Source organism: Larimichthys crocea, chromosome V, assembly GCF_000972845.2.
Source record: "Larimichthys crocea isolate SSNF chromosome V, L_crocea_2.0, whole genome shotgun sequence".
NCBI lineage: Eukaryota > Metazoa > Chordata > Actinopteri > Sciaenidae > Larimichthys > Larimichthys crocea.
Window position 1 is genome coordinate 2,944,462 of NC_040015.1, and position 27,914 is coordinate 2,972,375.

Sequence of the window (27,914 nt, forward strand, 5' to 3'; positions counted from 1 at the left end):
TGAGTTAACTATGTTTAGTCATGAACTCATGTCCAGAGGATGAACCACAGGGTGGCCTATCACAGGTAGGAAGCTGGGCTCTTCTTGAGGCCAGATTTTCTGACTGAAGTCTGTCTGGTCTTGTGGACCAATTCTGACCCCATCTCTCATTTACCTGTGGCTTGCTGGTGCTGTCAGTGATGGTGATCAGTGACTGTTTTTTAAATATGAATTAATTAGTTTCATTAAACTATTGTAGGAATAGCATTGTGAAACAAATGAACAAGTTATATTTGCCTTTTACTGTGTGAAGGTATGTGCAGTTATTCGCGTCTCACATAGACATCAATTCAAGATTGCCACTGAATAAACCTCATTGGACCTCAGCAAGAGGTCAAGAAGTCTCAACTGGACACCGTTAGGATGTTTAAAAAACAGATTACAAAGTGTGGGGCAGCATGTGAATGGATTTCTCCTGCATGACTAAATGTAAAACTAGAGTGATGGCTCTCAAACAGATGAAACAATCTTTCATTTCAGGCCTTACACACAAAGCAGTTTCTTCAAAAACATGGAAAACTATTATTTATTTATTTATTTATTTTTTAATCTTTATTCCCTAAAAACCACTTTGTGCAAAATCATGATGTGACCTCGTGTGTCTCTTTGTTCCCTGTGCAGCAACTTTTACATTACCATAAAAGAGAACAAGAGTCAAATCTGTATTTAGTCCAGTGTTAAATCAATGCATTGATTAAGTTATTAAACAAATCACAATATTCACAACAGAGTGTAAATGATTATTTCACAGTTAAATCATTTGTCTGCTACCACAGCAAAGTTATCAAACTGAGCCAGTTCAAATGAGTGTGTTCCAATGGCAGCCCAGCCATTCTTTGGTGTCAGTACCACAGCGTTCTTCCACAGTGGGTATCCGTTCAGCAGCCCTGACGCGTACTGGCCCTGCAGGCAGAGAGGTCACCATGAATTTTAATATCTACTTTATATGCTTGGACAAATAAAGGAGTGTGAGCACAAAACATTTCCAAACACGTCGAATATTAGGTCTCCACTTACATTCACAGTGAGTGATAACGTGTGCCAGCCATATGCTCGGGTACCAGACTGTCCCTCTGCGAGTACAGTCTGTCCAGCTGTTCACAAAAGACAACAAAACAGTCCCACACACAGCGATAAGATGTACAGCAATGACATCTGTTCAACCTTGTACTGAGGGCAGTCTGCACAATATGTTTTTAAAATAAGCTTACATTCATATGTGGTGAATTCTTCTTTTACTATTGTCAACAAATTCCACAAAAAAAGACCAAAACCAACAAGACAGAACTGAAAATGTGCTAGCAGTCCTGTGTGACTGACAACAATTCTCTGTGAAGTCATTTTGGATACGTTAAAGTGGAATACTACATTCTAGAATTGTCTTGTAGTCAACAACTGAAGAGTCCAGAAGTAACAACAATTCCTGCCTGTGAATCCAAAGTCTGATATCTATTATTCCTGTTATTCAAACACATCGAGCTGACCCAAACACTCACTTGAGCACCTAATGTGGATTCATCTAGCCCAGACATATGCACCAATTTCTCTTATTGGGTAACATTTGCTGACGAATGGCTAGATGTTTTAGGAAATTAAACTAAACTCCGAATGTGTGAGTGATCAACCTCTTCAGTAGGAACCAGTGAGCTCTGAGCTGAGACCACAGACAGGAACAGGAAGTCGCAGACTGCTGAATACATTGCTGATTTTGATCTTTTCATGTCATTTACTGACAAGAATGGACCAGGACATCTGAGAGCTTCATGTTTGGTCTCCATAATAAACTGTGGAATGAAGAAGGTGTGACACTACTGACCAAGATCATTGGTAACTTTGTATGTTCCATCTGCAAACACCCAGAAGAAGACTCCTTTAGTGCCACGGGTCGACTCGCCTCCTCTATCCACCCTGGCTGCTATGAATACTCCACCAGTCTTTACGCTCTCCATGAACACGTCACATGTAATCGTCAGGTTCTGCCTGTAACACAACAGAACAGTGTGTTGTCAGAAATCTGGCGTGATCCTAGATTTCACACAGTTGATGTCCTGTGAAGACTTCATTGATGTTAGAGGGATTTTCAGGTATTCTTTATGGAATCTTAGAGTTTGCCATTTCCTGATAAACCAGAAGCAGTTGATAACTCATAACTTTATCCAACGGCACTCTGCTTCCTGTGTCATTGGGATTTAAAGTGATATTCTCAGCAGCAGAGCAGTGCAAGGCACTATCACCTCACCACTGATAGTCTCCTATGACGCTGATGGTCTGGTCAGCATCAGATGCCCATGTGACGGGCCTCTGGGTCACAACCTGACGTAAGGTAAAGACGTGAGGTCCAGGGTCAGTCATGTTGATGTAGTACTCAAACACCCCTGTCTGGTCAGCAAAGTCTGGAGCCTCGGTGAAGGGAGGGTTTCCTACAGGAGGTCATTCAGATTATTCAGAGAATGTCTTTTTAATGTTTCCACTAGGGCTGCCACAAACGATTATTTTGATAGTCGACTCATCACTGATTATTTTTTCGATTAGTCGACTAATCGGATCATATGTAAATTGACTGTAAAACATACAGCTTATCGCACCAGCATGCAGCTGATCAGATCATTAGCTTTCAGCTTGAAGTTTGAGCTAACTGAAAATAAAAACAATTAGGATGATAACTCATTAACCCACGGCCCCGTGAAACGGTGAGGTCCGGGCGGGCGGACGCTGTAAAGCTTGCAGCTCCTTCGCCCTCGAGCCCTTCCAAGCTGTCCCAGAGCCGGTCGCGGCACACCGCCACGGAGGAAATGCGCCCGGCAGGGGCCAGCCAGCACCGGGGAGAGGTCCCACGAGGGGATCCTGCCGCACGCCGATTACCACTACTGCACATGTGCATAGGGGTGTGTGTGCGTGTGACAGAAAGGCAGACGCGGCAGTGGAAGCTGCAGGCGCAGTTTCGAGAGAAAAGCAAAGTAAAAAAACAAACAAACAAAAAAAAAAAACGATGCGATTTTGTTCAACATAATTGTGACTAATCGACTAATCGTGGCAGGCCTAGTTTCCACGATATCAGGTCAAAGTACAGACATACAAGAATGACAGAAAATAGGTGGGATAAGAATTGTATAATATTTAAAGACCTCAAGGACCAAACAAACAGAACGGAGTGTGTGTGTGTTCTGTACTTACGGACATCAAAGTTGTCCTTGTAAACTTTAGGGAAGGGAGCAGAGGCAGGTGGGTCTGCGTAGCTGCCTTTACATCCTGTTGTCACTGTGGTTAATGTATAAACTTCGTCTTCAGCTAGATTCAAGGTGAATGATCCATCTAAAAGCTGAAACCAACACATCATGTGACAATATGTGAAACAATAAAGCTCGATTCATACTGCTGTATGCTGCCAACACTTCATGTCCATGTTCTACCTTCAGTGGAGTCAGTTTCTCATAGAAGGATGGCTTTTTGCTTTTGAAGTTAAACTGTGACCGCCATACTTGGAGCTCTTTGATGGAGGCCTGTGACACACAAGCAATGTTGAATAAGACAAGTATCACTCAGTACCTTTCAAGAGTATGATGAAGACCTCAGAGGAACTTACAAAGGATCCCTTCAGTTGGAAAGCTGCATTCTGGGCTGTCACATTAAAGGCAGGGAGTGGAGGTCTGATGCACACAGAATGATCATGAGTCTGTGAAGGATATTTAGAAAAACATTCATGTATCTGAAGAGCAGTGTAAGGGCCATTAAGGGCCAGTTGAGCAGTGGTAATTTGAGTTAAAACAGTTAAAAATTGTTAATGATAACTTGATTGTGGTTTGTGCAGGGTTTAGAGTATGTTAGTTTGGCATGCACAATTAGTAACGTGTAAACGGTTGAAAAGAACGTTTTCTATATCGTAGCTATGGCAACTGACTGTGTATACGTTAGTTACAAGTCAGAACATAGGGAAGCAACAGTCTTTTGATTGTGCGTCAGACTTTGTAATTTACTTTGTTGTTTTTGAGTAAACGTTTAAAAAGACAAAGGAAGTTGTCATGTCTCGTCACTCGCGTGGAAAAAGAGTGTTACATAAAGAGTGGTACAGTAAAGAAAGAACAGATAACGGAGTGCCATCACAAGCAGTAAGAAAAGAGGCTGCACAGCAGCAGCTTCATAGGAACACTGATCATTTGTTCAATTATTTCAAAGAATAAGGTAGAAGCACAAAGTAAAAATCTAAATAGGAAAGCTTAACTTGCCATGGTTTCTATGACAACTGTGAGGTTTCCTTTCCCATCAGTCAGGGCTACGTAACTTCCACCTTGTGACAGATGCCCAACAGTCTGCAGGTAGGTCCATCCTGGCTGGGTGAACTGTGTGGTGTGGGCTGTACAAATGTGTTCATTTATTAAACTATCTGTTATTTTTACAGTGTGTCATATCTGCACAGTGTCTGTCTCTGAGTGCAGGGTGTAATGGAGACCTGTGATCCAGATAGGAGACTCCACCACATAGTTGCCACTCCAGGGCTCCTCAGCTGTCATTAGCCCATCTCTGCCAAATGGCAGCTGCTCATAGTAGCTGGCCACCAGGTTCCAGGAGATGGTGCTGGATGGAGAATCACAGTCAGAGGCTACAGCAGGCTTTCCCTCCATAGTTACATTCACTGTGATCTTCCACATTTTTTATGACTTTTATGTCTTTAGTATGAAATATTTACTGCTTAAAGTGAATGGAATTTGATGAGTGTTGCTCGTGTGTTCACTTACGCAGTCATGAGTCCGTTAACATAGTTCTGGTTTAGGATGCGAGCCCAGCAGCCTCCTCCCACCTCATTGTTGAATGTGCTGTAGTCCTCCGAAGACCACAGCTTCTTCTGTGTCTTCACTGCCTCCTTTACTGTGGTGGTTCCGGGGTAGTGTGCCCTGAACATCACACAACACACTATGGTCAAACACACACACACGCGCACACGCACGCACACGCACGCACACGCACACACACAGAGAGCAGTAACTTCAGCATCTGTGAAAGTAAGAAACAAAGTGGTTTGAAGTATTGGGTGGCATGGGATGGGGGCGTTGTCATCCTCTCATCAGGATAGAAATGTCTCATCACAGGATGCAGTGATCAAGAGGGACAAGTGGACCCAAACCATGCCAGAAAAATGCGTCCCAGAGCAGCCATAGTAGGAGTTTCTTTTTCACGCGAGGAGGGAGACTGTTTAAATGATCAAGAAACATACTGTGGCATTGTGGGATGTTTTTATTATAAAAAACAGAATTATTATTTAGAGCCCTGGCATCAGAACAGAGCTCTTCTAGCAGAGTGCAGAGGCTGAATGAAGTGAGGTGCTCTGTCCGTCTATCAATCTCCTCTGCTGCATTTCATTATTATGGTGATGTAATGAGAATGTGATGTCACTTGGCCAATAGTTCGGTGTTTTTGCAATTTTTCTATGGACACATGAAGCTTAAAAATCAAATGTGTAAGAATACATGAAGATGCACGCTCTGATGGCAGGCATGTCGCTGTTGTTAGGACACATATCACGCAGATAAAGAGAGCTGGCGACAGAGGGCGTGCACACAAACGTCATTCATAGAGGGGGATCCTACCCTATCACGTCTACGGCTCTGCTGAGCTCGGGGTCAAGCAGCAGAGACACGGCAATGGGCTCCCACAGGTTGTCACTGGCTATGATCCTGACCCCCTCCAGACTGTTTTTATCCAGAGTGTACCGCAGCAGCTGGTACAGCCAGTCACAGTCACACAGAGAGACAGAGAGCAGAGGAACAGGGATTCAAGTCTGACTTCTGTACAGTATTTGCTGCGACCATGTAAAACTCTTATATGTATTGTATTACTCCCATGTAATACTTTCATAACCACTGAAGAAAACAAACGTTGAATCAGGTTTTGTTTTTTGACATGATGCAGCATCATACTGTACATTTGAATGAATGAGATTATTCTAGTGATGTAAATGCTTTATAGAAAGTATTCTATGCCTTCTTCTTCTATATAAGTGCAGCCTATCCAGTTAGTATTTGACCGAAGTGTTTTCAGTCTTCACCAGAAAAACAGCCACAAACATTCAGCTTTGATTCAGGACAGAGTGGAGATTTAGAGAAAAGACAACCAGTGATTTAAAGGAAGACACACCCGCACACAGCAGCTGCACATCACATGTTCAGTGAGTTGTCAGAAGTCAAACTGCTCTTCAAATGAGTGATCGCGCACTAAGCCATGCCATGTTTGAGTGTGACTCCAAACTGTACTTACCCAATTACCTTAATAGAGTCATTAAGGTACGGGTCAGTGATCATAGAATTAGCGATGCTCCAGTCACCGTCCGCTGCGATGATGCCAATGCCAGTTAGACCAACTTTATCCAGGGCGTTCCGGAGCACCTTGGCAACAAAGACATGCTCTCAGAGGAACCCAGCTTCAAATCATCCCAACCACTGAGAGCCAAAGTGCAGCTCTCATGTGGGGCACAACCCAATGTTAGTGGCTGTTTTTCTACTTTCATTCACAGTGGAGACTAAGCTTACCCATGATGCACGTTTGTGTCCTGTCAGTGATTGGACTGATAGAGATAAAGAGGTTAGGATTACCTTGATGTACTTGCTGTCATAGTTTCGCTCATTCCAGATCTAAACAGATGAAACCGAGTTTAGTTACATAGAAAACTGCAAATGGAACACATCCCTCAAATCCAGCATGATGGTCATGACAGGAAAAAGGCTGACGTGCAGCGTATTCTTATTGGTTATGACTACACTGCACTCACCAAAGTTAACTGAGATAGCACTGAGTAACACCGCTACATACAAGCCAAGAAATACTGATGGGTTGTATCAGACAGATTGTAAACGAGCTGACTAATGAGCCCAGCATCTCTAAACTTGGAGGTAAATGTCAACGTGAGCACACCTGAAAGTTGTACAGGGAAGTGAGCAGACAACAAAAATGATGGACAGTTTGGTAAAACTGTTTCAATGATCCGCTGACTGCTCCTATGTGCACAGAATGAAAGAAATGAGTACACACCCCAACATACTGAATGTCCAGGTCATGGTACTGCTTGGCACCGAGGATCCAGTTCACCACATATGCTGCAGTGATGTCTGGGAAGTCATAGGGCCAGTTCTTACCATGGCCCACCCAACCGGGAAATGCCCAGGGTAAACCTACATGAAAACACACACACACACACACGAGAGAGGCAGAAGGTGTCCTCACTGTACCGTCACTGGATGTGGATGTGCTACGCTGAACAGGCTGTTGTTTCCCATGATTGTGTTTCAGATACACCGCACGAGCTCTGGACTGTATGACTGCTTTCCTGGTTGACCTTGAACAAACTTCCAAATTGGTGTTGACCAGGTTTTTCTGCCCTTAAACACAAAGACCTACAGCTGCAAGAGGACAAGGCCAGACAGACTGTGGCTGGCATACCAATGGAGAACAAGAGACTCATAAAAGTCAAGTTCATAATGCTGCCATCATCATATCTGTTCAGGAGGACATATCTGTGGTGTGATCGTTCGTTTAGAATTTACCAAAACAGGTGAAGTACTCACTGGTACCTGCATCTCAGTCTGTGTCTTCCTACCTGGGCCTCGACATCACAGCATGTTACAGTATTCATATAAGCCATGTAAGTCTATGTGCACAGGTACTTTTATGTAAAGAGCTTGCAGTGTCAGGCACACAGAGCTGTTCTTACCTATGAGCGTGATGTTAGGGTTCCTCTTTTTGGCCTCTTTCATCAGCCACCACTCGTAGCCTCGGAAGTAGTTCTCATCGTTCTCGTAGTGCATGTGTGACGGCTCAGTTCCATCTTGAAAAAGTGCATGGTCCAATGTAATGTCACAACCATGAGACAACATAACACAAAAAGAATCCTATGTGGAGGGTTTACCCAGAGCTAGGATGAACTGAACGGACAACATATACAGTACTCACAGGAAGTTCATGCTACACTGATATTATATCATGCAAGCAGGACATGGTAATATCTTCATCTCAGACTATTTATTGAGCATCGATTACAGCTTGACTAGACGTCTCAGGCTGTTCACAAGTGTGACACTCGGCACTCAGTGGTAACTTCCCTGTTTGAACACTGACCAGACTGAGACTGTTTAAATACAAACTGTCATTGAAGCAGGTCATTAAGTGGTCGAGGTTATAGTGCATCTTAGGTGCACTCTGAAAATGTATCCCAAACTTTTTGTGAGTAGAGTATGATCCATCTGAATATGAGCACAGGCGTTTATGAAACATCTGTAAATAAATATCTCTGACTGTTGGTCAGAGGTGTGTGTGTACTCTTGTTGAACTTGTATCAGTCTTTTTCCACCACTCTCTGACAGCTAACAGGCTGAAATGATGAAGTAATTAGAAAAGAGTTGCAGTGTATTAAATCAGACTCACCTGTAGTTTGAGCGTCTCCTCCGATCTCAACCTTCAGAATGTGTAAAGAGGCTCCAAAGTTTGGCTGCAGACACGCAGACACACACACACACACACACACACACACACACACACACACACACACACACACACACACACACAGGTTAACAGTGAGCACAGTGGGCACAGTGTGCACTGTGTGTCTGTGTCGTGTCATACCTTGAACAGGTAGTCTAGTATCTGGCTGCGGTACGGCTCAGCATAATTCACCAGTAAACGAGACGTGGCCTGAAGGAACCACCAGACAACATGTTGACAACATGTTAACAACATTTTAACAACGTAAACACTGAGCAGCTGGAACCTGAAGCCGTGTTCGTGTCGGAGCAGGAAGTAGTTCAAAACGTGCCTGGACTCACCCCTCCGCCGCTCAAACCTCCAACTCCGTCAAACACTCTCCCCAGACCGGCTTTGTCGTCCAGGACGTAAGTCTGAGAGGAGCACAGAGCCAGAGACAAGCCGAGGACCGACACAAACACCGGCAGCGCTCCGTGCTCCATCCTCTCCACCCGCGAACTGACGGACTACACTGACCGTGCTGCTGCTGCTGTATGCGCACGCACGTCACATGACAGCAGCCACTGGACGGTCACGTGGTCTCGAAAGTTCAGATCTGATCTGAGATCTGTTTCAGTCAGAGACGATCTTTGATGTTTACGCTGGTTCAATGCTCCACGCACACATCCAGACAATAACATGCAAAGATTAAACAAACTAAACAAACAGAAGAAGTATGTGAGGTCAGAAATGTTTTAAACTCAGACCTCAAACTTTTTTCACACGTAGCCCTGATCCTCTTATAACATATGTTTTCATTTCAGTTTACTTTTAATATGTGGGTTAACAGGAGGTCAGCTGTAGTACTTCTATTTACTCTGAGTCATATAGAGAGAAGAAAAGATCAACATATATAACACACATATAAAAACAGACATTTATAAAAAGAACAATATTACAGGGGCAGAGATACAACAAATAAAATAAAGGCTGTCTTTCTCCAGCAGTCAGTTGCTCTGAAGAAGTCTCTTGGATAAGTCCAGTTGTCCAGATTGGAGAAATAGACGGTGGTTAGTTTGCAGTCAAAAGACATGCAGGTTAATGGTGAATGACTCTAAACTGCCCATAGGTGTGAATGGAGCATGAATGGCTGATTGTTTGTCTCTGTGTGAGCCCTGTGATGAACTGGTGGCTCGTCCAGGGCGTACCTCTCACCCAGTGCCAGCTGGGATTGGCTTCAGTGCCCAGTGACCTTGGATAAGTGGTAATGTGGCATTTATAGACCCTGCCGATCACACTGTGTGTAGGGTCCAAAGTATGAGCACATGAGGAGATAAGAAAACGAGCCCTTCTCCTTCTCTTGGTTAATGCAGGAATCAAGTGCCAAGGTAATCACAGCGTGCTGATATTCAGCACAGCAGCACAGCCTTGATTGAGTGTGATATTAATTTTATACAACAAGCTCCATTTAGGCCTATTAATTACCAGTGACAGCAGATTATGACTTGTTTCTTTATTTAATCATTTATTTAAATGGTTCCATAACTGGACTGGCACCACACTGCTGCCGAGCAAGACATGAACATTTCTGAAACAAGCCACTTTGTGTAGCATCTACGGGTTAGCATAGGCTAGCTGCTCTGTATTGTATCATGTATGCATCCACTGAAATAAGAGTCTGTTGACAGTCTGTTTCTGATACGTTCTGATATAAACAAACATGTTGTGTTTGTATGATGGTATTATGTACGATATTATCAGAAGGTAGGTGTGCTCCCTTCAGCACCAAACAGGAAGCAGGAAACTGGATAGTTACTATAGTAACAGCCAGACTAAACTAAAATGCCATCATACATGACAGATGGTGAATTTACAGTGAGTCTGTGTTTTTTATTCAGCGTGTATCTGATCCATCAACCAGCTGGTGAAACTGACATTCTCACATGAACCTTTACTGGCTTTCTACAGACTACTGTGACCGAGTCTGAGCTGTAACTGAATGTGCGATACAGGACACGGCCACTAAGTGTCACAGCTGCGTACAGCTAAATAAGTTGTGGCTGCAGACTGAATGAACTTGTTCTGTTTGTTTGGAAATGATTCTTCATCTCATACATCATTCCCCTGTTAAAAAATAAAAGAAGAACACTAAATCTATTTTGACCTTACTCAGATTGTCACCACTGTCACCTTGAATTATTATTAAATTATGTTCTATTTTCTACATGCAATTTTATCTAAAGGTTACATAACTGAACCTAGGTTTGGCTTACCACCTCTAAACATGCCACCTCCGCATTACCTAAGTTTTTCATCACAGACTAAGATTTCACAAAGACTGGGGATCTTGCATTGTCACTATTTACGAGATCACAACAATGGAGCAGAAACAGAGCAGCTTTTGTCCACAGCTGCCCTTGTTTGTATATTTCAAGGGCTGGCAGTTTCTATCCACTTTTTGTCCTTCTCCACTCGATCATAATGCAGATGGGAGGACACATCATAGTCATAGACTCACTCCAAAACTACCAGTTTCTTCAAACATGTAATATAGAACTTTTAGAATGTTGTGTAACTAAACTCATTTGCAAAATTGAAAGATGCTGTTAACTGTGATGGCTAAGAGTGACTCAGCTGGTGGGCATAATGAGTCACAAATAGCAGATTTTATTTATCCAAAAATGAAACAAACAATTTATAAAATATACAATAAAATGTCTGGGTCCATAAAAGAGATCAAACTTAAACATAAACTGAATAGAACTGAACAGAATTAACAGACCTCCAAACTGAACAAAAAGGGGAACATCATGACTGGTCAGACCATTTCTGAGGTCACACCAAGGCAAACGTTACAACTAAACTACCAATATAACAAAACAATTAGTCTATCAGTAGAATCATTATATATTGTAAACAATTCATTCAAGTCTGAAGAAACAAAATCTCTGAAGTACAAATCCCAATCGGGTGACATGATGGTGGCATACACATATGTGGCATTTGCATGTGTGGGGTTCCTTCTCTACAGTCCATGGACATGCAGGTTAGTTGGTGACTTTCAATTGCCCATTAATGTGACCAGCTGGACCCTGATGAAGATAAACAGTGAGGGAGAATGAATGAAAGAAATCTTAATCCCCCTCATGATGTGGTAGGGCCGAGCAGTAGGACAAGCAGTCCCTTGTCATACTGGTATAGTATGGTACTGGCAAGGAGAACCCAAAAGCACATCTCAGAGGCAGACAAGTTTAAGGGAAAACCAATTTAGTCAGTCCAAGGTACAGGCAGGGTCAAAACCAGGAGATCAAAAAGGCAACCAAATCCGACAAGGGGCAGGCAGGTATCCGAAGTGCAAAACAGAGTCAGAACAAGAAGACAAAACTAGAATCGCTGGAGAGCTTGGCAAAAACAACACAAGACAATCCGGCAGGGATGAAGTGGAAATGAACCAGTATATATTTGCTGAAGGCTAATGAGCAAATGGACTGCAGGTGAGGAGATGGGCGGTGAAAACCAGGTGAGGGAAATGAGCTGATTGGAAGGTGGGATCTGAAATGACAGGGAGTTAGTAGAGACATGGAACCAGTTGAGACAAACTGAGTGTAACTATGTTACAACTTCAGTAGCAACACTCTAACCACTGGATAGAACCAGTTCATTTAATCTAACCAAAGAAAAACTAAAGTGTGACAAAAGATCAGTAAATGTTCATGCTACAAACAGAAATTAGTGCACTAAAAATAAGCCAAAGGTTAGAGGTTACAGGTTTGTGGTGCTGGTGCTGTGGCTGAACTTTCAGTCCTAAAGTACAGTGGAACTAAGCAAGTTCAACTGCTTTTGAAGAGCCGGAGTACCTCCACCTCCTACTGTAGAACACAGTTGCCATCTTTCATTGACCCTCTTGTTAGTCCAATTTCTCTCTCAATTTCAGCCTTTATGATGCTCTTCCTCTTCTGCTCTGCTGCTTTCAGCTCCTTTGAAAGCCGCCGTTCTTCTTTCTTTATGGCCCTTTTTGCTTTTCTGAACATTTCTGTGGTGTAGTGCCGGGGGACATTCTCCAGAGTCATTCGATCAATTTTCTCCAGGAGCTGATCGACTTGTTTCTGGTCTGTCACTTGGTTGTTGAAGACGTGATACCTCCCATGGCATACCTCTATGAAGTCTTTGAGGTCTTCACTTTTTGAAATAAAGCTTTCAATTGTTTGTGTCTTCAGTTTGTCTCTATGTGTGAACAACACCAGTGAATATTCAGCTGCCTTGTCACCAAAAGTACTTTGAATAATCCTCACTGTGTCCTTCTCCTCTTGGGTGAACCTGCCCAGCTTTAGAACCATTAGAAAGGCATGAGGACCAGGACCAGACAGAGAAATACATGCCTTGATCCTACTCAATGCTTCTTCTTGGGTGACATTGGTGTCAAACAGCCCCGGAGTGTCGATGATGGCAACTTTTCGACCTCTGATTACTCCCTCAGCTCTCATACATTCACGTGTCCAGGAGGAAGAAGACTGTTCAGACTCGAAAGTTTCTCTTCCCAGGATACTGTTTCCTGCTGCACTTTTCCCTGCACCGGTCTTCCCCACCAAAATGATTCGAAGTTCATCACTCATCTTTTTCTTCTGAGGTCCTGTAGAGATAAAACACAACCACATCTTTGTTTTCAGCTTTTTGTTCTTTTGCTGCTGCTGCTGTGTAAAAAAACAAAGTTTTATAAGTTGGTTCAAGAACTCAGAGCACCCCTTAAACTCATCCCTAAAGTATTTAAGCACTCCTTATCTGTTCACTTCTTCTTTAAATCAGTTTTCTCATCCCTCCTTTACTTTCCTCCTCTTCTCTCTCTTTCATTCATACACAGGAAACATTGGAGCCACACTCACAGTCTCAGCTTCCTCCTGCATTTATTCCATATTCCCACCACCAGCTGACACCAGTCCATCTCAGAACTCCACCCATCTATGACCCTGATTTCTCCCTCATCACTCACTCCTCCATCCCTCTACTCTCATCTCCATCCTTCATCCCTCATCGCTCTGACAGTAAATCATCTTAGTTCACCTTCATCCATAGTATGTAATCAATCATTCTAAATCTATATCCATATTGACATGGTCATGTTAGTGAATGCAGATTTGTAGTTGTACTACGTGTTTATCGATGAAACATTCCAGATCAACATGGTAAGATTGAGTCGGGGGCAACCTGACTTGTAAATTCGTGAAGACATTTTGCCAAGTCCAGTTGGCCCAGACTCAACCTTTTTTGGAGAAAGACGATCTAGATGACTGAGAACCTTCACAGACTTATGATATTATCTTATTATCTTATTATGACAGCCTATATATACAGTATAAACACAATGACATTGTGCTTTGGTGATACAGACAAAATGTATTTAAGGTATCAAAAGTATCTTATTGCAGAAAAATGTCCCCCTGTGAGTGTATGCTCTATACTGAGGAGTATGAGTCAGTCTCAGAACCCATCAGCTACAAAATCTGAAGAGCCTCTGAGGACAACAGCCCTTGGGCTTCCAGTGTAGCCAGCAGATATCTGCACAATAGATATCCAGGATAAGAGTTCCAAAAATGACGAAAAAGACAACATTTCTGCTAGTGTCTATAAATAGATATCTGTGTATGAATGAAGATAATAGATATTAAAATGCTGATAGCTGATGATTGATTAATAGATTGCATTTAGGCTGTGGTAAAATATAGAAATATATAAAATATAGAATAAATCATGCAAATAGTACAGAGCAGAAATGAATGTACAAAATCCACACAGAGAGATGCACTTTAAAGTCATTTATTTAGATCTTACACACAGAATCATTCAGTCATCTTCATCCATCATGGTAAGCAGATTAATTATTGAACTTATATTACAGAAATATCATGTAGTCAAGACTGTGTTAATGATGGAAGATATTACAAATTAATTAGCTTCATTTATTTCAGGTGGAAAATGTTTCAGCAATTAACAAAAACTGATTATGACCCCATCGGGCACGGCTCTGTGACGTTTTGATGCTGATTTGGTTCTCCGCGTTCTCCATGTGGCTTCATATCACACCAGGAGTGTTTGAGAAGCTGAGCTTTTGACTTCATCAACTTGCTAAGACTCTGTTATTTTCCTTGGTTTATATTCTTCTACCTAAAATACCTAAATAATTTCCCCCCGGGATTATTAAAGTATTTCTGATTCTGATTCTGAAGTAGGCTACAATCCAGAGTCTGCACAGGATGTTTTATTTTGAAAATTGCTCTGATTCGCTGTGCTGTCTCTGTGTTTGCCTTCCGGCCAGCTCGATCTGCTCTGTCTAGTCATTGTTTAGAACAGGTACGACGGCTGTGGCACATGTGGAACACGTTACCGCCATACCCAGTTCAATTTAGGATTGAGAGTCATTACTAAGAATTACTAAGAAGCAAATAAGCAGATTACACCTGACTACATTTTCCCAGGAAAACAATCAAATATTAACATCATCATTTAATGCTCTACTGTCTTTACTGAACATGGCAACGCTCTGAGACTTTCAGTGATATGGCACCAACAGTAGCTCCAACAGCTGCTCCAGCCGCGACTCCAATTACCAAACCAATAGGCCCTGCTGCAACTCCAAGCAGACCTCCGACAGCAGCACCACAGGCTGTTGCTATTGCGATTACTGGTGCATTTACAAACTCATTTGATCTTTCAGCCCGGACTCTGGCTTCATACTCATATCTGGTATGCACCAGCTTCTCCTTCTTGTGGTAGACTTCCTTTACGTATTTGGCTCTCAGTTCATCCAGCTCTCTCTGCCTCTGTGCTTCCAGCTCCTTCAGGATACGCTCTTTCTCCTTCTCTATGGCTGCCTCTGCTCTCATGAACATTTCGTTGGTGTAGTGTGTTCCACTGTTAGCCATGATCATCTTGTCAATTTTGTCCATGAGCTGATTTGTTTGTTTAGGGTCTTTGATTTCATTGTTAAAGACATGGTATTGATTGTAGCAGGATTGAATGATGGCTTTCAGGTCAGGACTCTCGGAAATAAAGTCCTCAATGGATCGCTTCCTCAGCTGATCTCCATGTGTGAACAACACCATTGTGTATTTAGCTGCATCTTCACCGAAAGTGGTCTGAATCATTTTGACGGTTTCTTTCTCCTCCTGGGTGAATCTGCCAAGCTGAAGAACCACCAGGAAGGCATGAGGACCAGGAGAGGACAGAGAGATGCACATCTTGATCCTCTTCAATGCTTCTTCTTGAGTGAAATTGGTGTCAAACAACCCTGGAGTGTCAATGATAGCAACTTTTCGTCCGTCGACATCTCCCTTGGCTTTCTTGCACTCAGACGTCTGTGAAGACGGAGACAGTTCTGACTCAAATGCTTCTCTACCCAGGATGGTGTTTCCTGCGGCACTCTTCCCTACTCCGGTCTTCCCCACTAGAACAATTCTCGTTTCATTTGGATCTATGGCACCTCCAAACCCTGTCAGAGAGAAATATACCGTTGGTCATACTGTGCTATGTTGTCAAACGAGAGGATGTGTCACACTCCGGATGGGAAACAAAAGAGACTCAGCTGACTACATTTTTTTAAAATAAATGATCACTTCTTGTGAGACGATATTAGTACACTTCGAGCCCCGCGATCAGATCAAACAGCCATTGTTTAGCTTGACAACTGCATTTTTCATGTTATCCAACAGGTTAAAGAATGTCAACTCGTGTAAAGGACGGCGAGACTTCAGAATCCAGAAGTATCTGCCGCTGCTGCACCACCAGACCACAGAGCGGCTTCTTTCCTCTGCCTGAGACTCCTCAACTCCTCCTCAACTCCAACATAAACATAGAGTTTATATAATTTCATAAAGAGAGACATTCTGATGTACAACCCTGTGTTGTAGTATGATACATAGATGAACTCTATACCTTTGACCTTTGGGACTAACTGTAAGATGTAAGATCTGAAATGATGGCCCAGATATCATGGCAACATTGATTTAATGTTGAAATACCATCAAAATCATCTTTTTTGTTGAGGTTGCATATTCAAAGCTAGATAGCATTGCATCAGTGCTGATAATTCTTTGCTTTGTCAGTGTTTAATAATATATTTTATTATTTTGATATAATTTTCAAAAGCATTTATTTACAAATACTTTACATTATATACACAATAACACTTTACACGTCTACAATAACTGAAGACTAATTAATTTTGATTTCATGAATGAATAAAACATGTCAAGTGTCACATGACAAATAAACGAACGACACAAACAAGACACCAACAAATCATTCATTTCCTTGTTAGTTTCTCAGTCCAGAGCCCTGTAGCTGAGCTACAGCTGTCACGTGACAAATGAACAAAAGAACGATCCGTATGATTGATCCACATGAACGATCCGTGTGAACAAACTGTTGTGCTTACTGCTCTTCAGCCTGAGCTGAAGTTGTGTTCCACTGATCGAAACTAATCCCAGCACAGCCTCTGCACCGAGCTGACCAGTCTGCCCATAGAACACAGAAAGACCAAACTCAATATCAACCCACCAATGAATGTTACTGCGATTATTAACTGTAATGTAATTGCAGAATTTCAAATTGGAACTTTTAACACTACTTGTTATTGGAAAGAAAAAACCCTTTATATTAATACCCTTCTACATGTAAACTTAAACATTTGTTCAAATAGTTGTTCCACTACTTCATAATTTACTATGAATTATGAATTAGGTCAAGATTAAATAATGGATCTAATAGTGGCTGTGTTATTGGAATACAAATGACTCAAATTCCCCTCAAGTGTCACATTAACAGAAATCTTACCTTGATAGTATGCCCCGCTCATGTTGAAGAGTCAGATGACAAAAGGATCCTGCCACCGTGTCCTGTCCTGCTATGAATGCTGGCACCTGTCAGTACTTATCTTCCCTCCATGTGGGCGTTTCCTCTGTCTCTGATGGAATTTCTAAGCACAAGGAAGTGCAGCATGTTTTTAAATGTACACTCTGAAGCCGCTGAGAGCGTGGAATTAATATAGATATTTCATGTGTGTGAATCAGCTTATATGCACTGAACTCCAATCCAGTGCCTGATGACAACCAGCACTTAAGAAGCAGACTGGTGCATCCATCACACTGAGCACAGGTTTCTTTGTCATTCACATGCAGTTTACATGTTTGTGTGAATGTGTTAGGCAGACCACAATTACGGCTGGAGCATACAGCAAAAGAACACCAGGCAGGATTGTCGAGTGTCACAGACGGGTCTTTAATTGTTAAGTCTTTAACAGCATGGCACATACTCTTCACATCATACACCAACCACCCAATGATCACAAAATGGTGCCTTATATAGGGTGTCTAGCTAATGAGGGAGAACCCATTCACCATGCTGACTTCTTATTTATCGTTTTCCCCATAATCTTCCCACTAGATACACATACATCTATTTACAAACACAACCTCTTCCCAATTCCAGCACATTCACTAATAAAATACACCATTTTCCAACACCAATCACCACTTGGATGCCCCCGGAACTACAAATATGGTGCCCGTTACCTGGGGAAGCCTTTTGCCTGAACACTCTGGAGACAAAGGTGACTGGTGAGTACCATTTCACACACTTTACCATTCCCAATATACTAACACACACAATGGCACAACATATATTAAATTAGTCACATTATGTAAATTTAGCATTCAGTTACCAAAAATGCAGAATAAATCTCATGTCCCTCTTTTGCAGGTGGAACCATGTGGCCATCACAGAACCTACCAGCACAAATAAGATTTAAAAGGACAATAAATATAGACAATCCATTATGAACCTATATGTATATGAAATGTGCAAATATGAGATGTGCAAAGTGTGCAAACCCAATAAAGTGCCACTGCTTTACAAAAGTGCCTGTGCAATTCTTAAAGTGCATGGTGCAATGTTCCCCCAACTCTATCTCAAGCTCCAGGGAACGAAGTCCTCTTCATTACAGAATGATTCAGACAGCAGCTGTAATGCTGACAAAGTATTTGTTTCTGGCATGTCTCAGTCTTGTTTAGAGGAACTGAGGGTAATGCCTTTAACCTTCCTGTTTCCTGTAATCAGCTTTGTTTACAGAGAGGAAAGTCAGCCAGCCTGATGAAGGCTGTGCTTTTAATTGAGTTCTGATTATTCATGGTAATAACTGACTATAAAACAGATCTGTCTCAACTTTAATCCCAATGCAGCCTCAGTTTCACTCTCATAACAGGAGCAGTCTGATAACTCTTGACTCCAAGTGGAGTGGCAGCAGATTGAAATGAATTGAAATGTTTTTAATATATAATATAGTTTTCAGATTATAACCCTAACCAGCCTCTCATCACATACTGGCAGACACCTGTCCTGTCCTTCAGTAAAGTAAGTTCATGGAACTTTCCAGATAGTTTCTGGTTTGGTTGTGCTGAGTCACTGCTGAGGCCCAGTCATGTTTCTCATGACATCACATGTTGTGATGGTCTGACTGGAAAAACAAGAACAAGCTGAAAGACCTTAGGAAACTTATTGACAGACAGCTGACAGGTCACAGAGGTGTACTGAATAGCCCACTATTTCTTTGATATACAGCCTTTTGTACAAATGATGAGTCAGTGTGTTATGAGTTCAGTGAACATGATTTAAATTTTAAAACCACAGAACAGACAAAGCATTACGTGTGAACTTTGGTGACCCCTTCTGCTTTGTTTCATTACTCTAGGTTACATAAGTAATGCTGGCAATCTACACTGAGCTTTCATGTAAAGGAATAGCCTGGCTATGAAAATAATAATGTAGGTAACCTTACATACTCAGGGTCATTGGTAAAGATTAGATCTGTTCAGCAGGAGTTTACATCCGTCTACATTTTCATTGACATGTGGTTATCTAACGTTTGCTCTGCTTGTAATAATCAATCAAAATGCTGTTTATTTTCCACCCCTTCATATATCAGAGCTGTAAGGCTAGTTGTTTGTTGTGTTACAGTTCATATTGTCTAAAGTGTGTTTATAGTGTTAAACTTTACATCAGGGTTAAAGTGCACATCATTCACATGAATACTTCATAACTTATCATTCCCATATGTTATATTATACTGCAGTTTACTGCTCCTTTGCATTCTGATAATCAGCAGTTCACTGTGATGATAATAAGATTGAATCTAATATAATTTGCATATCAGGAATAATTGCATTGTATATTTTACATGCACAGTATAGTGAAAATCATGCATCTTTTAGGTTTTTCATTTTTGTTATTTTGTTTTATTTTATTCTTGGTATCATGTTTTTGTATGATTAGACGGTTTCACACACTCCTCTTCTCTCTTCATATGTACTGTTGAGATATCTGAATCCCACCTGCAAATCTTGGGCGGTTATCGCCACTTCAGCAACATCAAGCATCCTCCTGTCACCTCCACCTCTTGTTTACAGTTTTTATTTAGTGGGTAGTTCAATCCTATACTATGTGTAGGCTATTTATAATAACCTTAAATCTTGCCTACGGTGTCAAATTGGTTAAGGCCGGGACTGACCATACCAATGCTCAACAATCATCCTTACTTTCTTAATATATCAGTTTATCATCATATGTTGATTGTGAGTGTTTCTAATTAAAGAGATCTTCCACTACAGTGTTTGATTCAATATGCAATGATCCAAAGACAGCTCCATGAAGAAATGCTTTCCCTAGTTTGGTCTGAATAAACTTGACTGGTTTGCACAGAGCCCTGAGACGCTGACTGTGAGCCAGATTATCAGACAGCATCAGTGCTGGACCTCACTGAAGCTCTGGTGGCTGAATGAGAGCAAATCCCTGCAGCCAGGTTCAACAGCTGCTGGAAAGACTGAAAGCAGAAGAGCTGAGGCTGCGCAAACACAACATTAATGCCTGTGCTTTTGCTATTACATGTTCAACAATTATGGGTCTGATGTCAGTCAGATGTTCCAGTCTTTAGAAAGGTTACTTTATGTCAGTGCATACAGGTAAATGTCCTTAATAGATAAACACATGCTGACAAACTTGTTGAACTGGTAACGCTGGAAACTTTGGAACACATCCTTTATGACTCGTTAGTGTTGTGGAGAAATTGCTGAAGTCAAAGGTCAATGGTGAGGTCAGGAGGGAAGAAAGTGTTCAGGAGCCTCTGATGTCTTATGCTGTATTATTTATTGACGCTTGGCCAAGAAGAACTAGAGACACTCTCAAAGTACACCTGAAGTGCTTGAGTCAGTCTTGCATTCTGATGAACTCATGCTGGTGGTCACACTTTAAACCCTCATAGATGACGCCACAAATACTTTACGCCCAAAATAGTCAAAGGGAATGCATTTACCCATGTTCGTGTTCACCTTCAACACATTCTAGTCTGGAGACACTGTTGTCTGTTCATGCTAATGGAACGTCAACAGTTAGCTATCTATTATGTCTAGGAATGCAGCAACAGGTCTCTTCGACCCTGGCCACCACAGTGTTGAGATATGGTGGCACCTAGTCAAATACAAACAATTAATACTGCCGAGGACCACAAGGCTGACACGTGACCTCAAGTAACCTAAGGATAGAAAATTCCATAATAGTTAGGAATTGGCAGATTTTTGCTTTTGTTTTTGTGGCTCTTGAGTCTTCAAGAGTCTTTAAGTAAGGCCTTTTACATGATGTCAACATTAGCATTATTAGGTATATTCTATTGTTATCATCAATGGCACACATCTCAGCATGGAAATGACTGCTGCCTTTGACCTGAATGTTTGACAGGAGCTGAGCCAGAGCAAAGATATGACAGGTATGAACTGTACGTGTAGCCAGACATCAGCAGGTGCAAATAGTTGTTCTCAATAGTTCCTGTAACTGATAACATTATGAAGATGATAAGCATGATAACAAAAACACCATGACGACTCATGAAGAGTTAGTCATATGACAGCTTGGTGAAGTTCCTACATGCGACCACTTGATGTCAGTGTTGTCTGAGGACTGCAGAGACGGCACTGAATCACATAAACACACACACTCTCTCTCTCTCTCTCTCTCTCTCTCTCTCTCTCTCTCACACACACACACACACACACACACACATGCAGTGCCTGTTCAAGAGTTTCTGTTTACATTTTGTAATTGTCTTCTTGTGAGACTGATTGGCTCTCCAGCCAGTCTTTGTTTCAACAAGTCATGCCCACTGGATCCTAAATTAATTTTCAGACTCACTGAATTATTTACTCTGTGTCTGTGCATACTGTGCACACCCAAAGAATGGCAAACTCTTGAAATAAATTGAACACGGACAGCACTTAGCTCCATTACCTGTCGCTTATCTAAAGAGCTGAGGATTAAAATTTTGAAGCCACTCCAAATCACACAAAATATACGAAACGCCCTCCCTGTGTTATACAGATGGCTGGTTAAAGGTTGATGAAAGGTGTAAGAGCAGGCAGTTAAATTATGAAGCATTTGCATATTGTGACATTTCAGAACTGGCTAAATCTGTGCAGGGGTGCTGCAGCCTTCATGGCAAGCTGTCAAGAACTTGAAGTCTGTCGGCTAGCTCGCTCCATTAAAAACTAAAGTCACCCCTTCACAGTGATTCGGTTCAACATTTGTCATATTTAGATATTCACACAGGCTGCACCTCTGTCAAATCCAGAACATTTAAACTTGTCTAGTAAAAGGTTTGAAGAGGTAAGTGGCTGAAGCTTCATTCACAGTCACAAACAGTCAGAGTATGATTGTTGTGGCATTTGCTCTATAATAAAGTGTAAACTTTATCATGGCTGAGCCGACAAGCAGTGAGAAACTTCACTGCTGAAAGTTCGTGATCCATTACGTGACAGCGCGGATTCATTGCTACAGATGCCTTCATACATGTAGTAGTTCAGTCAAAGCACAGCTGTGACAATATCAACATCAAGGGAAAAATATCTGAAAAGCATATCAAACAAAGACTTTAGGTTGAGGGTGACATATTTAACAAACAAACCTTAAAGGTGCTCTGTGCTCATTTATTTCCTTGTAAGTGGTGAATGGTGACGATACTAGCACATAGTTAGCACCTCTTAACGAGAACAATGGCTGACAGATAATAAATCAGTAAATTAGGTGGTTAGATATCCGTGACTATAGCAAGGCAAATATTTTCTTAATCATTCTGAGCACAGCTTAGCAGAGTGTTAGCTTCCAGTAACAGCAGTTTACACATTATAAAATACACCTGGCTAGCATTTGGCTAAATGAATGTGGTCACATTCTGAAATGTGACGTCACATTTTTGTACTGTTACCAAATGTAACATTTAAATGAAGCCAGTTACAGAAGACCTGTGGCAGCCACTTCATTACTCTAGAGACAGTTACAACGTTCTGCTTGAACCTCTTTAGAGGGTGTGTGAGGATTACACTGCTACATTTGACATTTTCAGTATTTTGTCTAATCCATTTATGAGTGAAGACTAAATGAAATTCAATTAATTTCAGTTCAGTTCAGTTTTATTTATATAGTGCTATATCATAACTTCAGTTATCTCATGACACTTTTCATACAGAGCAGGTCTAGACCGTATTCTTTATAATATTATTTACAGAGACCAACAGTTCCACCATGAGCAAACACTTGACGCCACCGTGAGAGTGTGTGTGTGTGTGTGTTACCTCTCTGTACAAAAGAATACAACAAACAACATAAATTAGACTTCACTGCACCCCCATGACTGGCTGTAGTTTAAGTTGGTGAGTGTAGTGTGATATTTCTGCAGTTGTGAAGGTCAGATGTAATTGCCTCTATTTAAATTGTGAGTTAATTATGCTAATCACATAAAATTGTAAACTGATTGGTTGGTTGGTTACTTAAGTGCACCAATACACTGTAGCATTTAATCACAAATTTCAACCACCCTGAGCTTCTAACACCACTGAGAAGTTTCTCATAGCTTGATAGAATCAGTTGAGTACTGTACAGTACTGTACTACACTGTACTGCACAGTACTGTACTGGTGAGTTCCAAGTCCATTATTACTGTATGATAGGACGGTCCTGCAGTTCAGTTCTGATGTCAGTGATAGATGAGGGGCCAGTCTGTGACTGACACTGCTATGTGGAAATGTGTCACCTCACCTGCAAGGTGAGTCCCGTAGACAGGATGATGACTATATTCTTGAAATAGTCTAACCTATAAAAAGAGAGAAGTCCTGCTGAGTGGAATGACAGACTAGCTGCTCTGCTATCCTCTGGGGGCTGGGCAGAGCCACAGCTCCCCGGGGAGCTGCAGGTCTGCTGGAGACTGATCTAGTGTTCCCTATGGGAGGATGTAAGGAAAGTGAACAGCCCCGGTGGAGTGCTGCTTTTCTCACTGCACAGCAGCACTTTGTATACTTAAGGCCACTTCTGCAGCTAGTGAAAATGGCTTCTAACGTATGGAGCCTGATGAGACTAACTATAAGGCAGACAGACAGATGGACAGCAAGTAGAGCCATTTGGGCTCATTTAGTTTCTTAATTACCATATTTGACTTGCAAATGCAGTTCACATATCCAAGCAGTAAATACAACCGAGGAATATGGTTTTCCCTTCAAGTTTCAATGTATGCAACTTGGCAGTGATACTGAGTCTGAAAAGCATGTGAACATTGACACCTCACACCAAACAGCTCTATTTCAATGCTGTTTCCATCAACACACTGTTTTATGAGGTGCCGTCAGGGACATTATTCAGAAATACCTCTCACACACACTACTGAAATATTACGCTCTTACACACACTAGTGAAACGCTCTTACACACACTAGTGAAATGCTCTCACACACACTACTGAAACGCTCTCACACACACTACTGAAATGCTCTCACACACACTACTGAAATGCTCTCACACACACTACTGAAATGCTCTCACACACACTACTGAAATGCTCTCACACACACTACTGAAATGCTCTCACACACACTACTGAAATGCTCTCACACACACTACTGAAATGCTCTCACACACACTACTGAAATGCTCTCACACACACTACTGAAATGCTCTCACACACACTACTGAAATGCTCTCACACACACTACTGAAATGCTCTCACACACACTACTGAAATGCTCTCACACACACTACTGAAATGCTCTCACACACACTACTGAAATGCTCTCACACACACTACTGAAACGCTCTCACACACACTACTGAAATGCTCTCACACACACCCGGTTGTCCTGGTTGTCCATGTCCCGAAGCTCTGCTGAGCTTGGTAACGCGGCACGGAGCTCCTGACCGGGCCAACAGCTAGGCGTTGCGCCGCGCCATTGCGGCCGCGAGACGGGAAAAGCGCCGTAAGCCGGCTCTCCACGGTGTCGGCACTCAGGGGGGCGTGGCACTGTTGCCTGCTCGCTGTCGCATTAGATAATGTTCGAATTGTCTCCGCTGATGACAAAATGTTGTTGAGTAGCGCGGCAGCTTCTGTAAGTCCACTGGAAAGCTCCTCCTGGCGCGACATCTGCAACCCAACGATGCTGCGCTCCCTCTTACAACCCACCTTCCGGTTACAGTGAAATGCCTTCCGGTTACAGTGAAATGCCTTCCGGTTACACTGAAATCTCAGTAGTGTTGTGTGAGAGCATTTCGTAGTGGTGTTGAGAGCGTTTCAGTAGTGTGTGTGAGAGCGCTTTCAGTAGTGTGTGTGAGAGCATTTCCGTAGTGTGTGTGTGAGAGCATTTCAGTAGTGTGTGTGAGAGCATTTCAGTAGTGTGTGTAAGAGCGTTTCACTAGTGTGTGTAAGAGCGTAATATTTCAGTAGTGTGTGTGAGAGGTATTTCTGAATAATGTCCCTGACGGCACCTCATACTGTTTAACCCTCTCTCTGCATCACCATTTATTCAGCACACATTACATTCATCATTGAAACTACTTGTATTTACCCCATTTGTCATTTCATGAGCATTCACTAGGTCTGACCACAGGACATGGACTTCACTTCATCCTATCAGGGAGAAACTTACAAAGAGCAAAGTTCAGTATATAGTCACATGATTTACATTAATTACATTAATTTAATTACAAAGCTGGTGCAACACTATCTCCAGACCAGACAATCCATATTGGACCATTTTGCACAAACCATTCTTACTGTCTGCTATATCTGTGTATGCCAACTATGCTCTACAGCTATGGTCCAACTTCTTACATTGTTCTTTTTCGATAATTGTTTGTGGTCCAAAGAGGTAAACTAACCTAAAACTTCTGTCCAAAAAGCTCCCAAAAATCAATATAGATATTAGAACTCCCATAAATCATCTCACGAAGCCTCTGGAAACCGCTGGACTCAACATTAAAACCTCATCGAACCGATAGTTTAGTGCATTTAGCTGATGGAACTTTTGTTACTCTGGTTTCCCGCTTAAACATGAGACCACCACTGTAGACCATTCACCACCGATCTGATGTCCACACCTCTACTTTGCACCTCTACAAAATGGACACACTACTTCCTGTACTGACAGTTGGCCACTGGACGTGACTGCACATTTGTGCATAGATGTAATTTTCAGAGATACTGGAAGCACAATAAGACATTTAGGATACAGTTTCAAAGGGTATCCTGATTCCTCAGCAAAAGTCATGTACAAAAGGCTTCAGACCAAATCAGACACTGTGGATTAGCTGCAGATTCAATGTCTTTCTCTCCTTCATTCACTGTCTGTCACTTGATCATCACCGTCTCTCTCTCTCTCTCTCGCTCGCTCAAGCAAACAAGACACAGACCAAAGGAAACCTGTCACTATTTTAAGCACAGACATCATAGTTTCCATGATCTTCACCTGGTTAGCGCTCAGTTTCAGTGATATTTGTGAGTAATTTGTAGCAGTTTGACAGATTGTGAAATTGGCCAAAAACTGAGTTAATAATAATAATAATAATAATACATTTTATTTGGAAGCGCTTTTCAGGGTACTCAAAGACACTTTACAGAGAAGAACAATAAATCATCATAACAAATAAAGACAGTGCACTAAAAACATATTAGACATTTAAACATTAAGTTGAGTTGAGTTGCAGCTTCTCAGCTGCATGTCATGTTTTTTCCAGCATGCTCTGAGACCCCCACCTGCAGACTACCTCTGTTTATAGAAATAACAGGACTATCTGGACATTTTCTGACCTTCTAAAAAAAGGCTTTATCAAACACAAACACACAAATGAGTACATGACACATTTTCACTCCTGAAATGAAAGCAGAGACTTTTATGTGCAGCAGTAGATGGATGGATGATGCAGTCATGGCTAAAGGGGCTGTATAAATGAACTGAGTTGTTGTGAATCCATTTGCTGAGCCACAGCTCAGGGCTTCTCTCTTCCCTTTCTTTAAATCATCAGGCCTCCCTCAGAGGGACTCTGATTTTTTGTTTGGGCCTCGTGTTTCTTTACTGCCACAACTCTGAATCATAATATACTCCAGGTTTCTTGTACCCTGTGCAGGCTGAAATAAATCTAGACGTACTGAGTGTCATACCTCAAGAGAGACTGAACAAAGACTGATAATAGATGATCTATTAAAATCTATCTATGGGTGAGGTGAGTGGTAACTGAAACTTTAGCCGTGTCTCAATTTGAAAACTTCCATTACATTTCTGCATAGTACACTGTGTACACTATGTACTTCCTGGCATAGTGCACAATTTTCAGCAGGATAGTGTCTCAATTCAAGTACAGCACTTACTCAAAGAGACAATTGTACAGCTTCTTCTTCACTAAATTGCACCATGCAGAGCATTAGCACCATTACTTGACTGCCGAACTGACTGACTATAAATATTAAATCATATATACAACTTATATTTGCATATTGTGGCAATCACCAAACTGCTTCACCTTTCATTGCCGCCATTTTCACAATGCTGTAGTCAAGTGTTAAAGTCGAAGTTTTGAAAATTCACTGCAGGTATGGAAAACATGAAACACAGAAACACAGTGTTTCCATGTCCTCTGTATATACTTATACTGTATCTTGTGGCTCCAACTTGATGAAGCTCATCCAGACACAGAAAACATTTTTGCAGATGTTCTTATAGTTATATCTTAGATAAATATTATAGACAGAGTTTTTACAGCTTTGTCCATAACCTCCATCCATCCACTGATGGCAGTTTATCAACTCTGCGTCTCCACCCACTCGTCACCAGACCATTAAATGGCCTAGTGGCGGTTCACATCTAAGGTTCTTTAAATTGTGCATTCTTTTCTCTGCTCATGTGTGTTTGTTGGATTCACCAGCTCTCGTCCTCGTGTCTGGGATCATTCACTGTCTGCCTGCCCGCCAAGCTCAACATCAGCCTTTGTCTTTTGCTCTGCTTCATCTCATCAGTCCATCAGTGTCCCTCACTCCCCCCTGCCTTCATCCTCTGGTTTGCCCTTAACCACATTCATTTTAAA

General features: G+C 41.8%; 2 protein-coding genes across 3 annotated transcripts; both read right to left on the reverse strand.

The window, feature by feature from the left end:
• Positions 1-556: 556 nt before the first annotated feature.
• Positions 557-9,047, reverse strand: galcb (galactosylceramidase b). Of its 2 annotated transcripts, none has more exons than XM_010742512.3 (17): positions 8,847-9,047; positions 8,647-8,715; positions 8,449-8,512; positions 7,739-7,852; positions 7,060-7,199; positions 6,624-6,662; positions 5,622-5,752; positions 4,773-4,928; positions 4,487-4,611; positions 4,263-4,390; positions 3,623-3,712; positions 3,450-3,539; positions 3,214-3,358; positions 2,279-2,459; positions 1,856-2,019; positions 1,057-1,133; positions 557-942 (listed from the first exon to the last, which is right to left on the reverse strand). In XM_010742512.3, exons 1-17 carry the CDS (start codon positions 8,985-8,987, stop codon positions 796-798), a joined length of 2,001 nt encoding a protein of 666 aa, XP_010740814.1. In that variant the 5' UTR covers positions 8,988-9,047; the 3' UTR covers positions 557-795. The 2 variants fall into 2 exon arrangements, with proteins under 2 accessions (XP_010740814.1, XP_010740815.1); XM_010742513.3 differs by lacking the exon at positions 5,622-5,752 and adding an exon at positions 6,289-6,416.
• A 5,238-nt stretch (positions 9,048-14,285) lies between these two features.
• Positions 14,286-17,376, reverse strand: LOC104928266 (GTPase IMAP family member 7). Its single transcript, XM_019263043.1, has 2 exons — positions 17,311-17,376; positions 14,286-15,967 (listed from the first exon to the last, which is right to left on the reverse strand). The coding sequence occupies exons 1-2, from the start codon at positions 17,330-17,332 to the stop codon at positions 15,000-15,002; spliced, it is 990 nt and encodes a 329-aa protein (XP_019118588.1). The 5' UTR covers positions 17,333-17,376; the 3' UTR covers positions 14,286-14,999.
• Between the last annotated feature and the right edge of the window lie 10,538 nt (positions 17,377-27,914).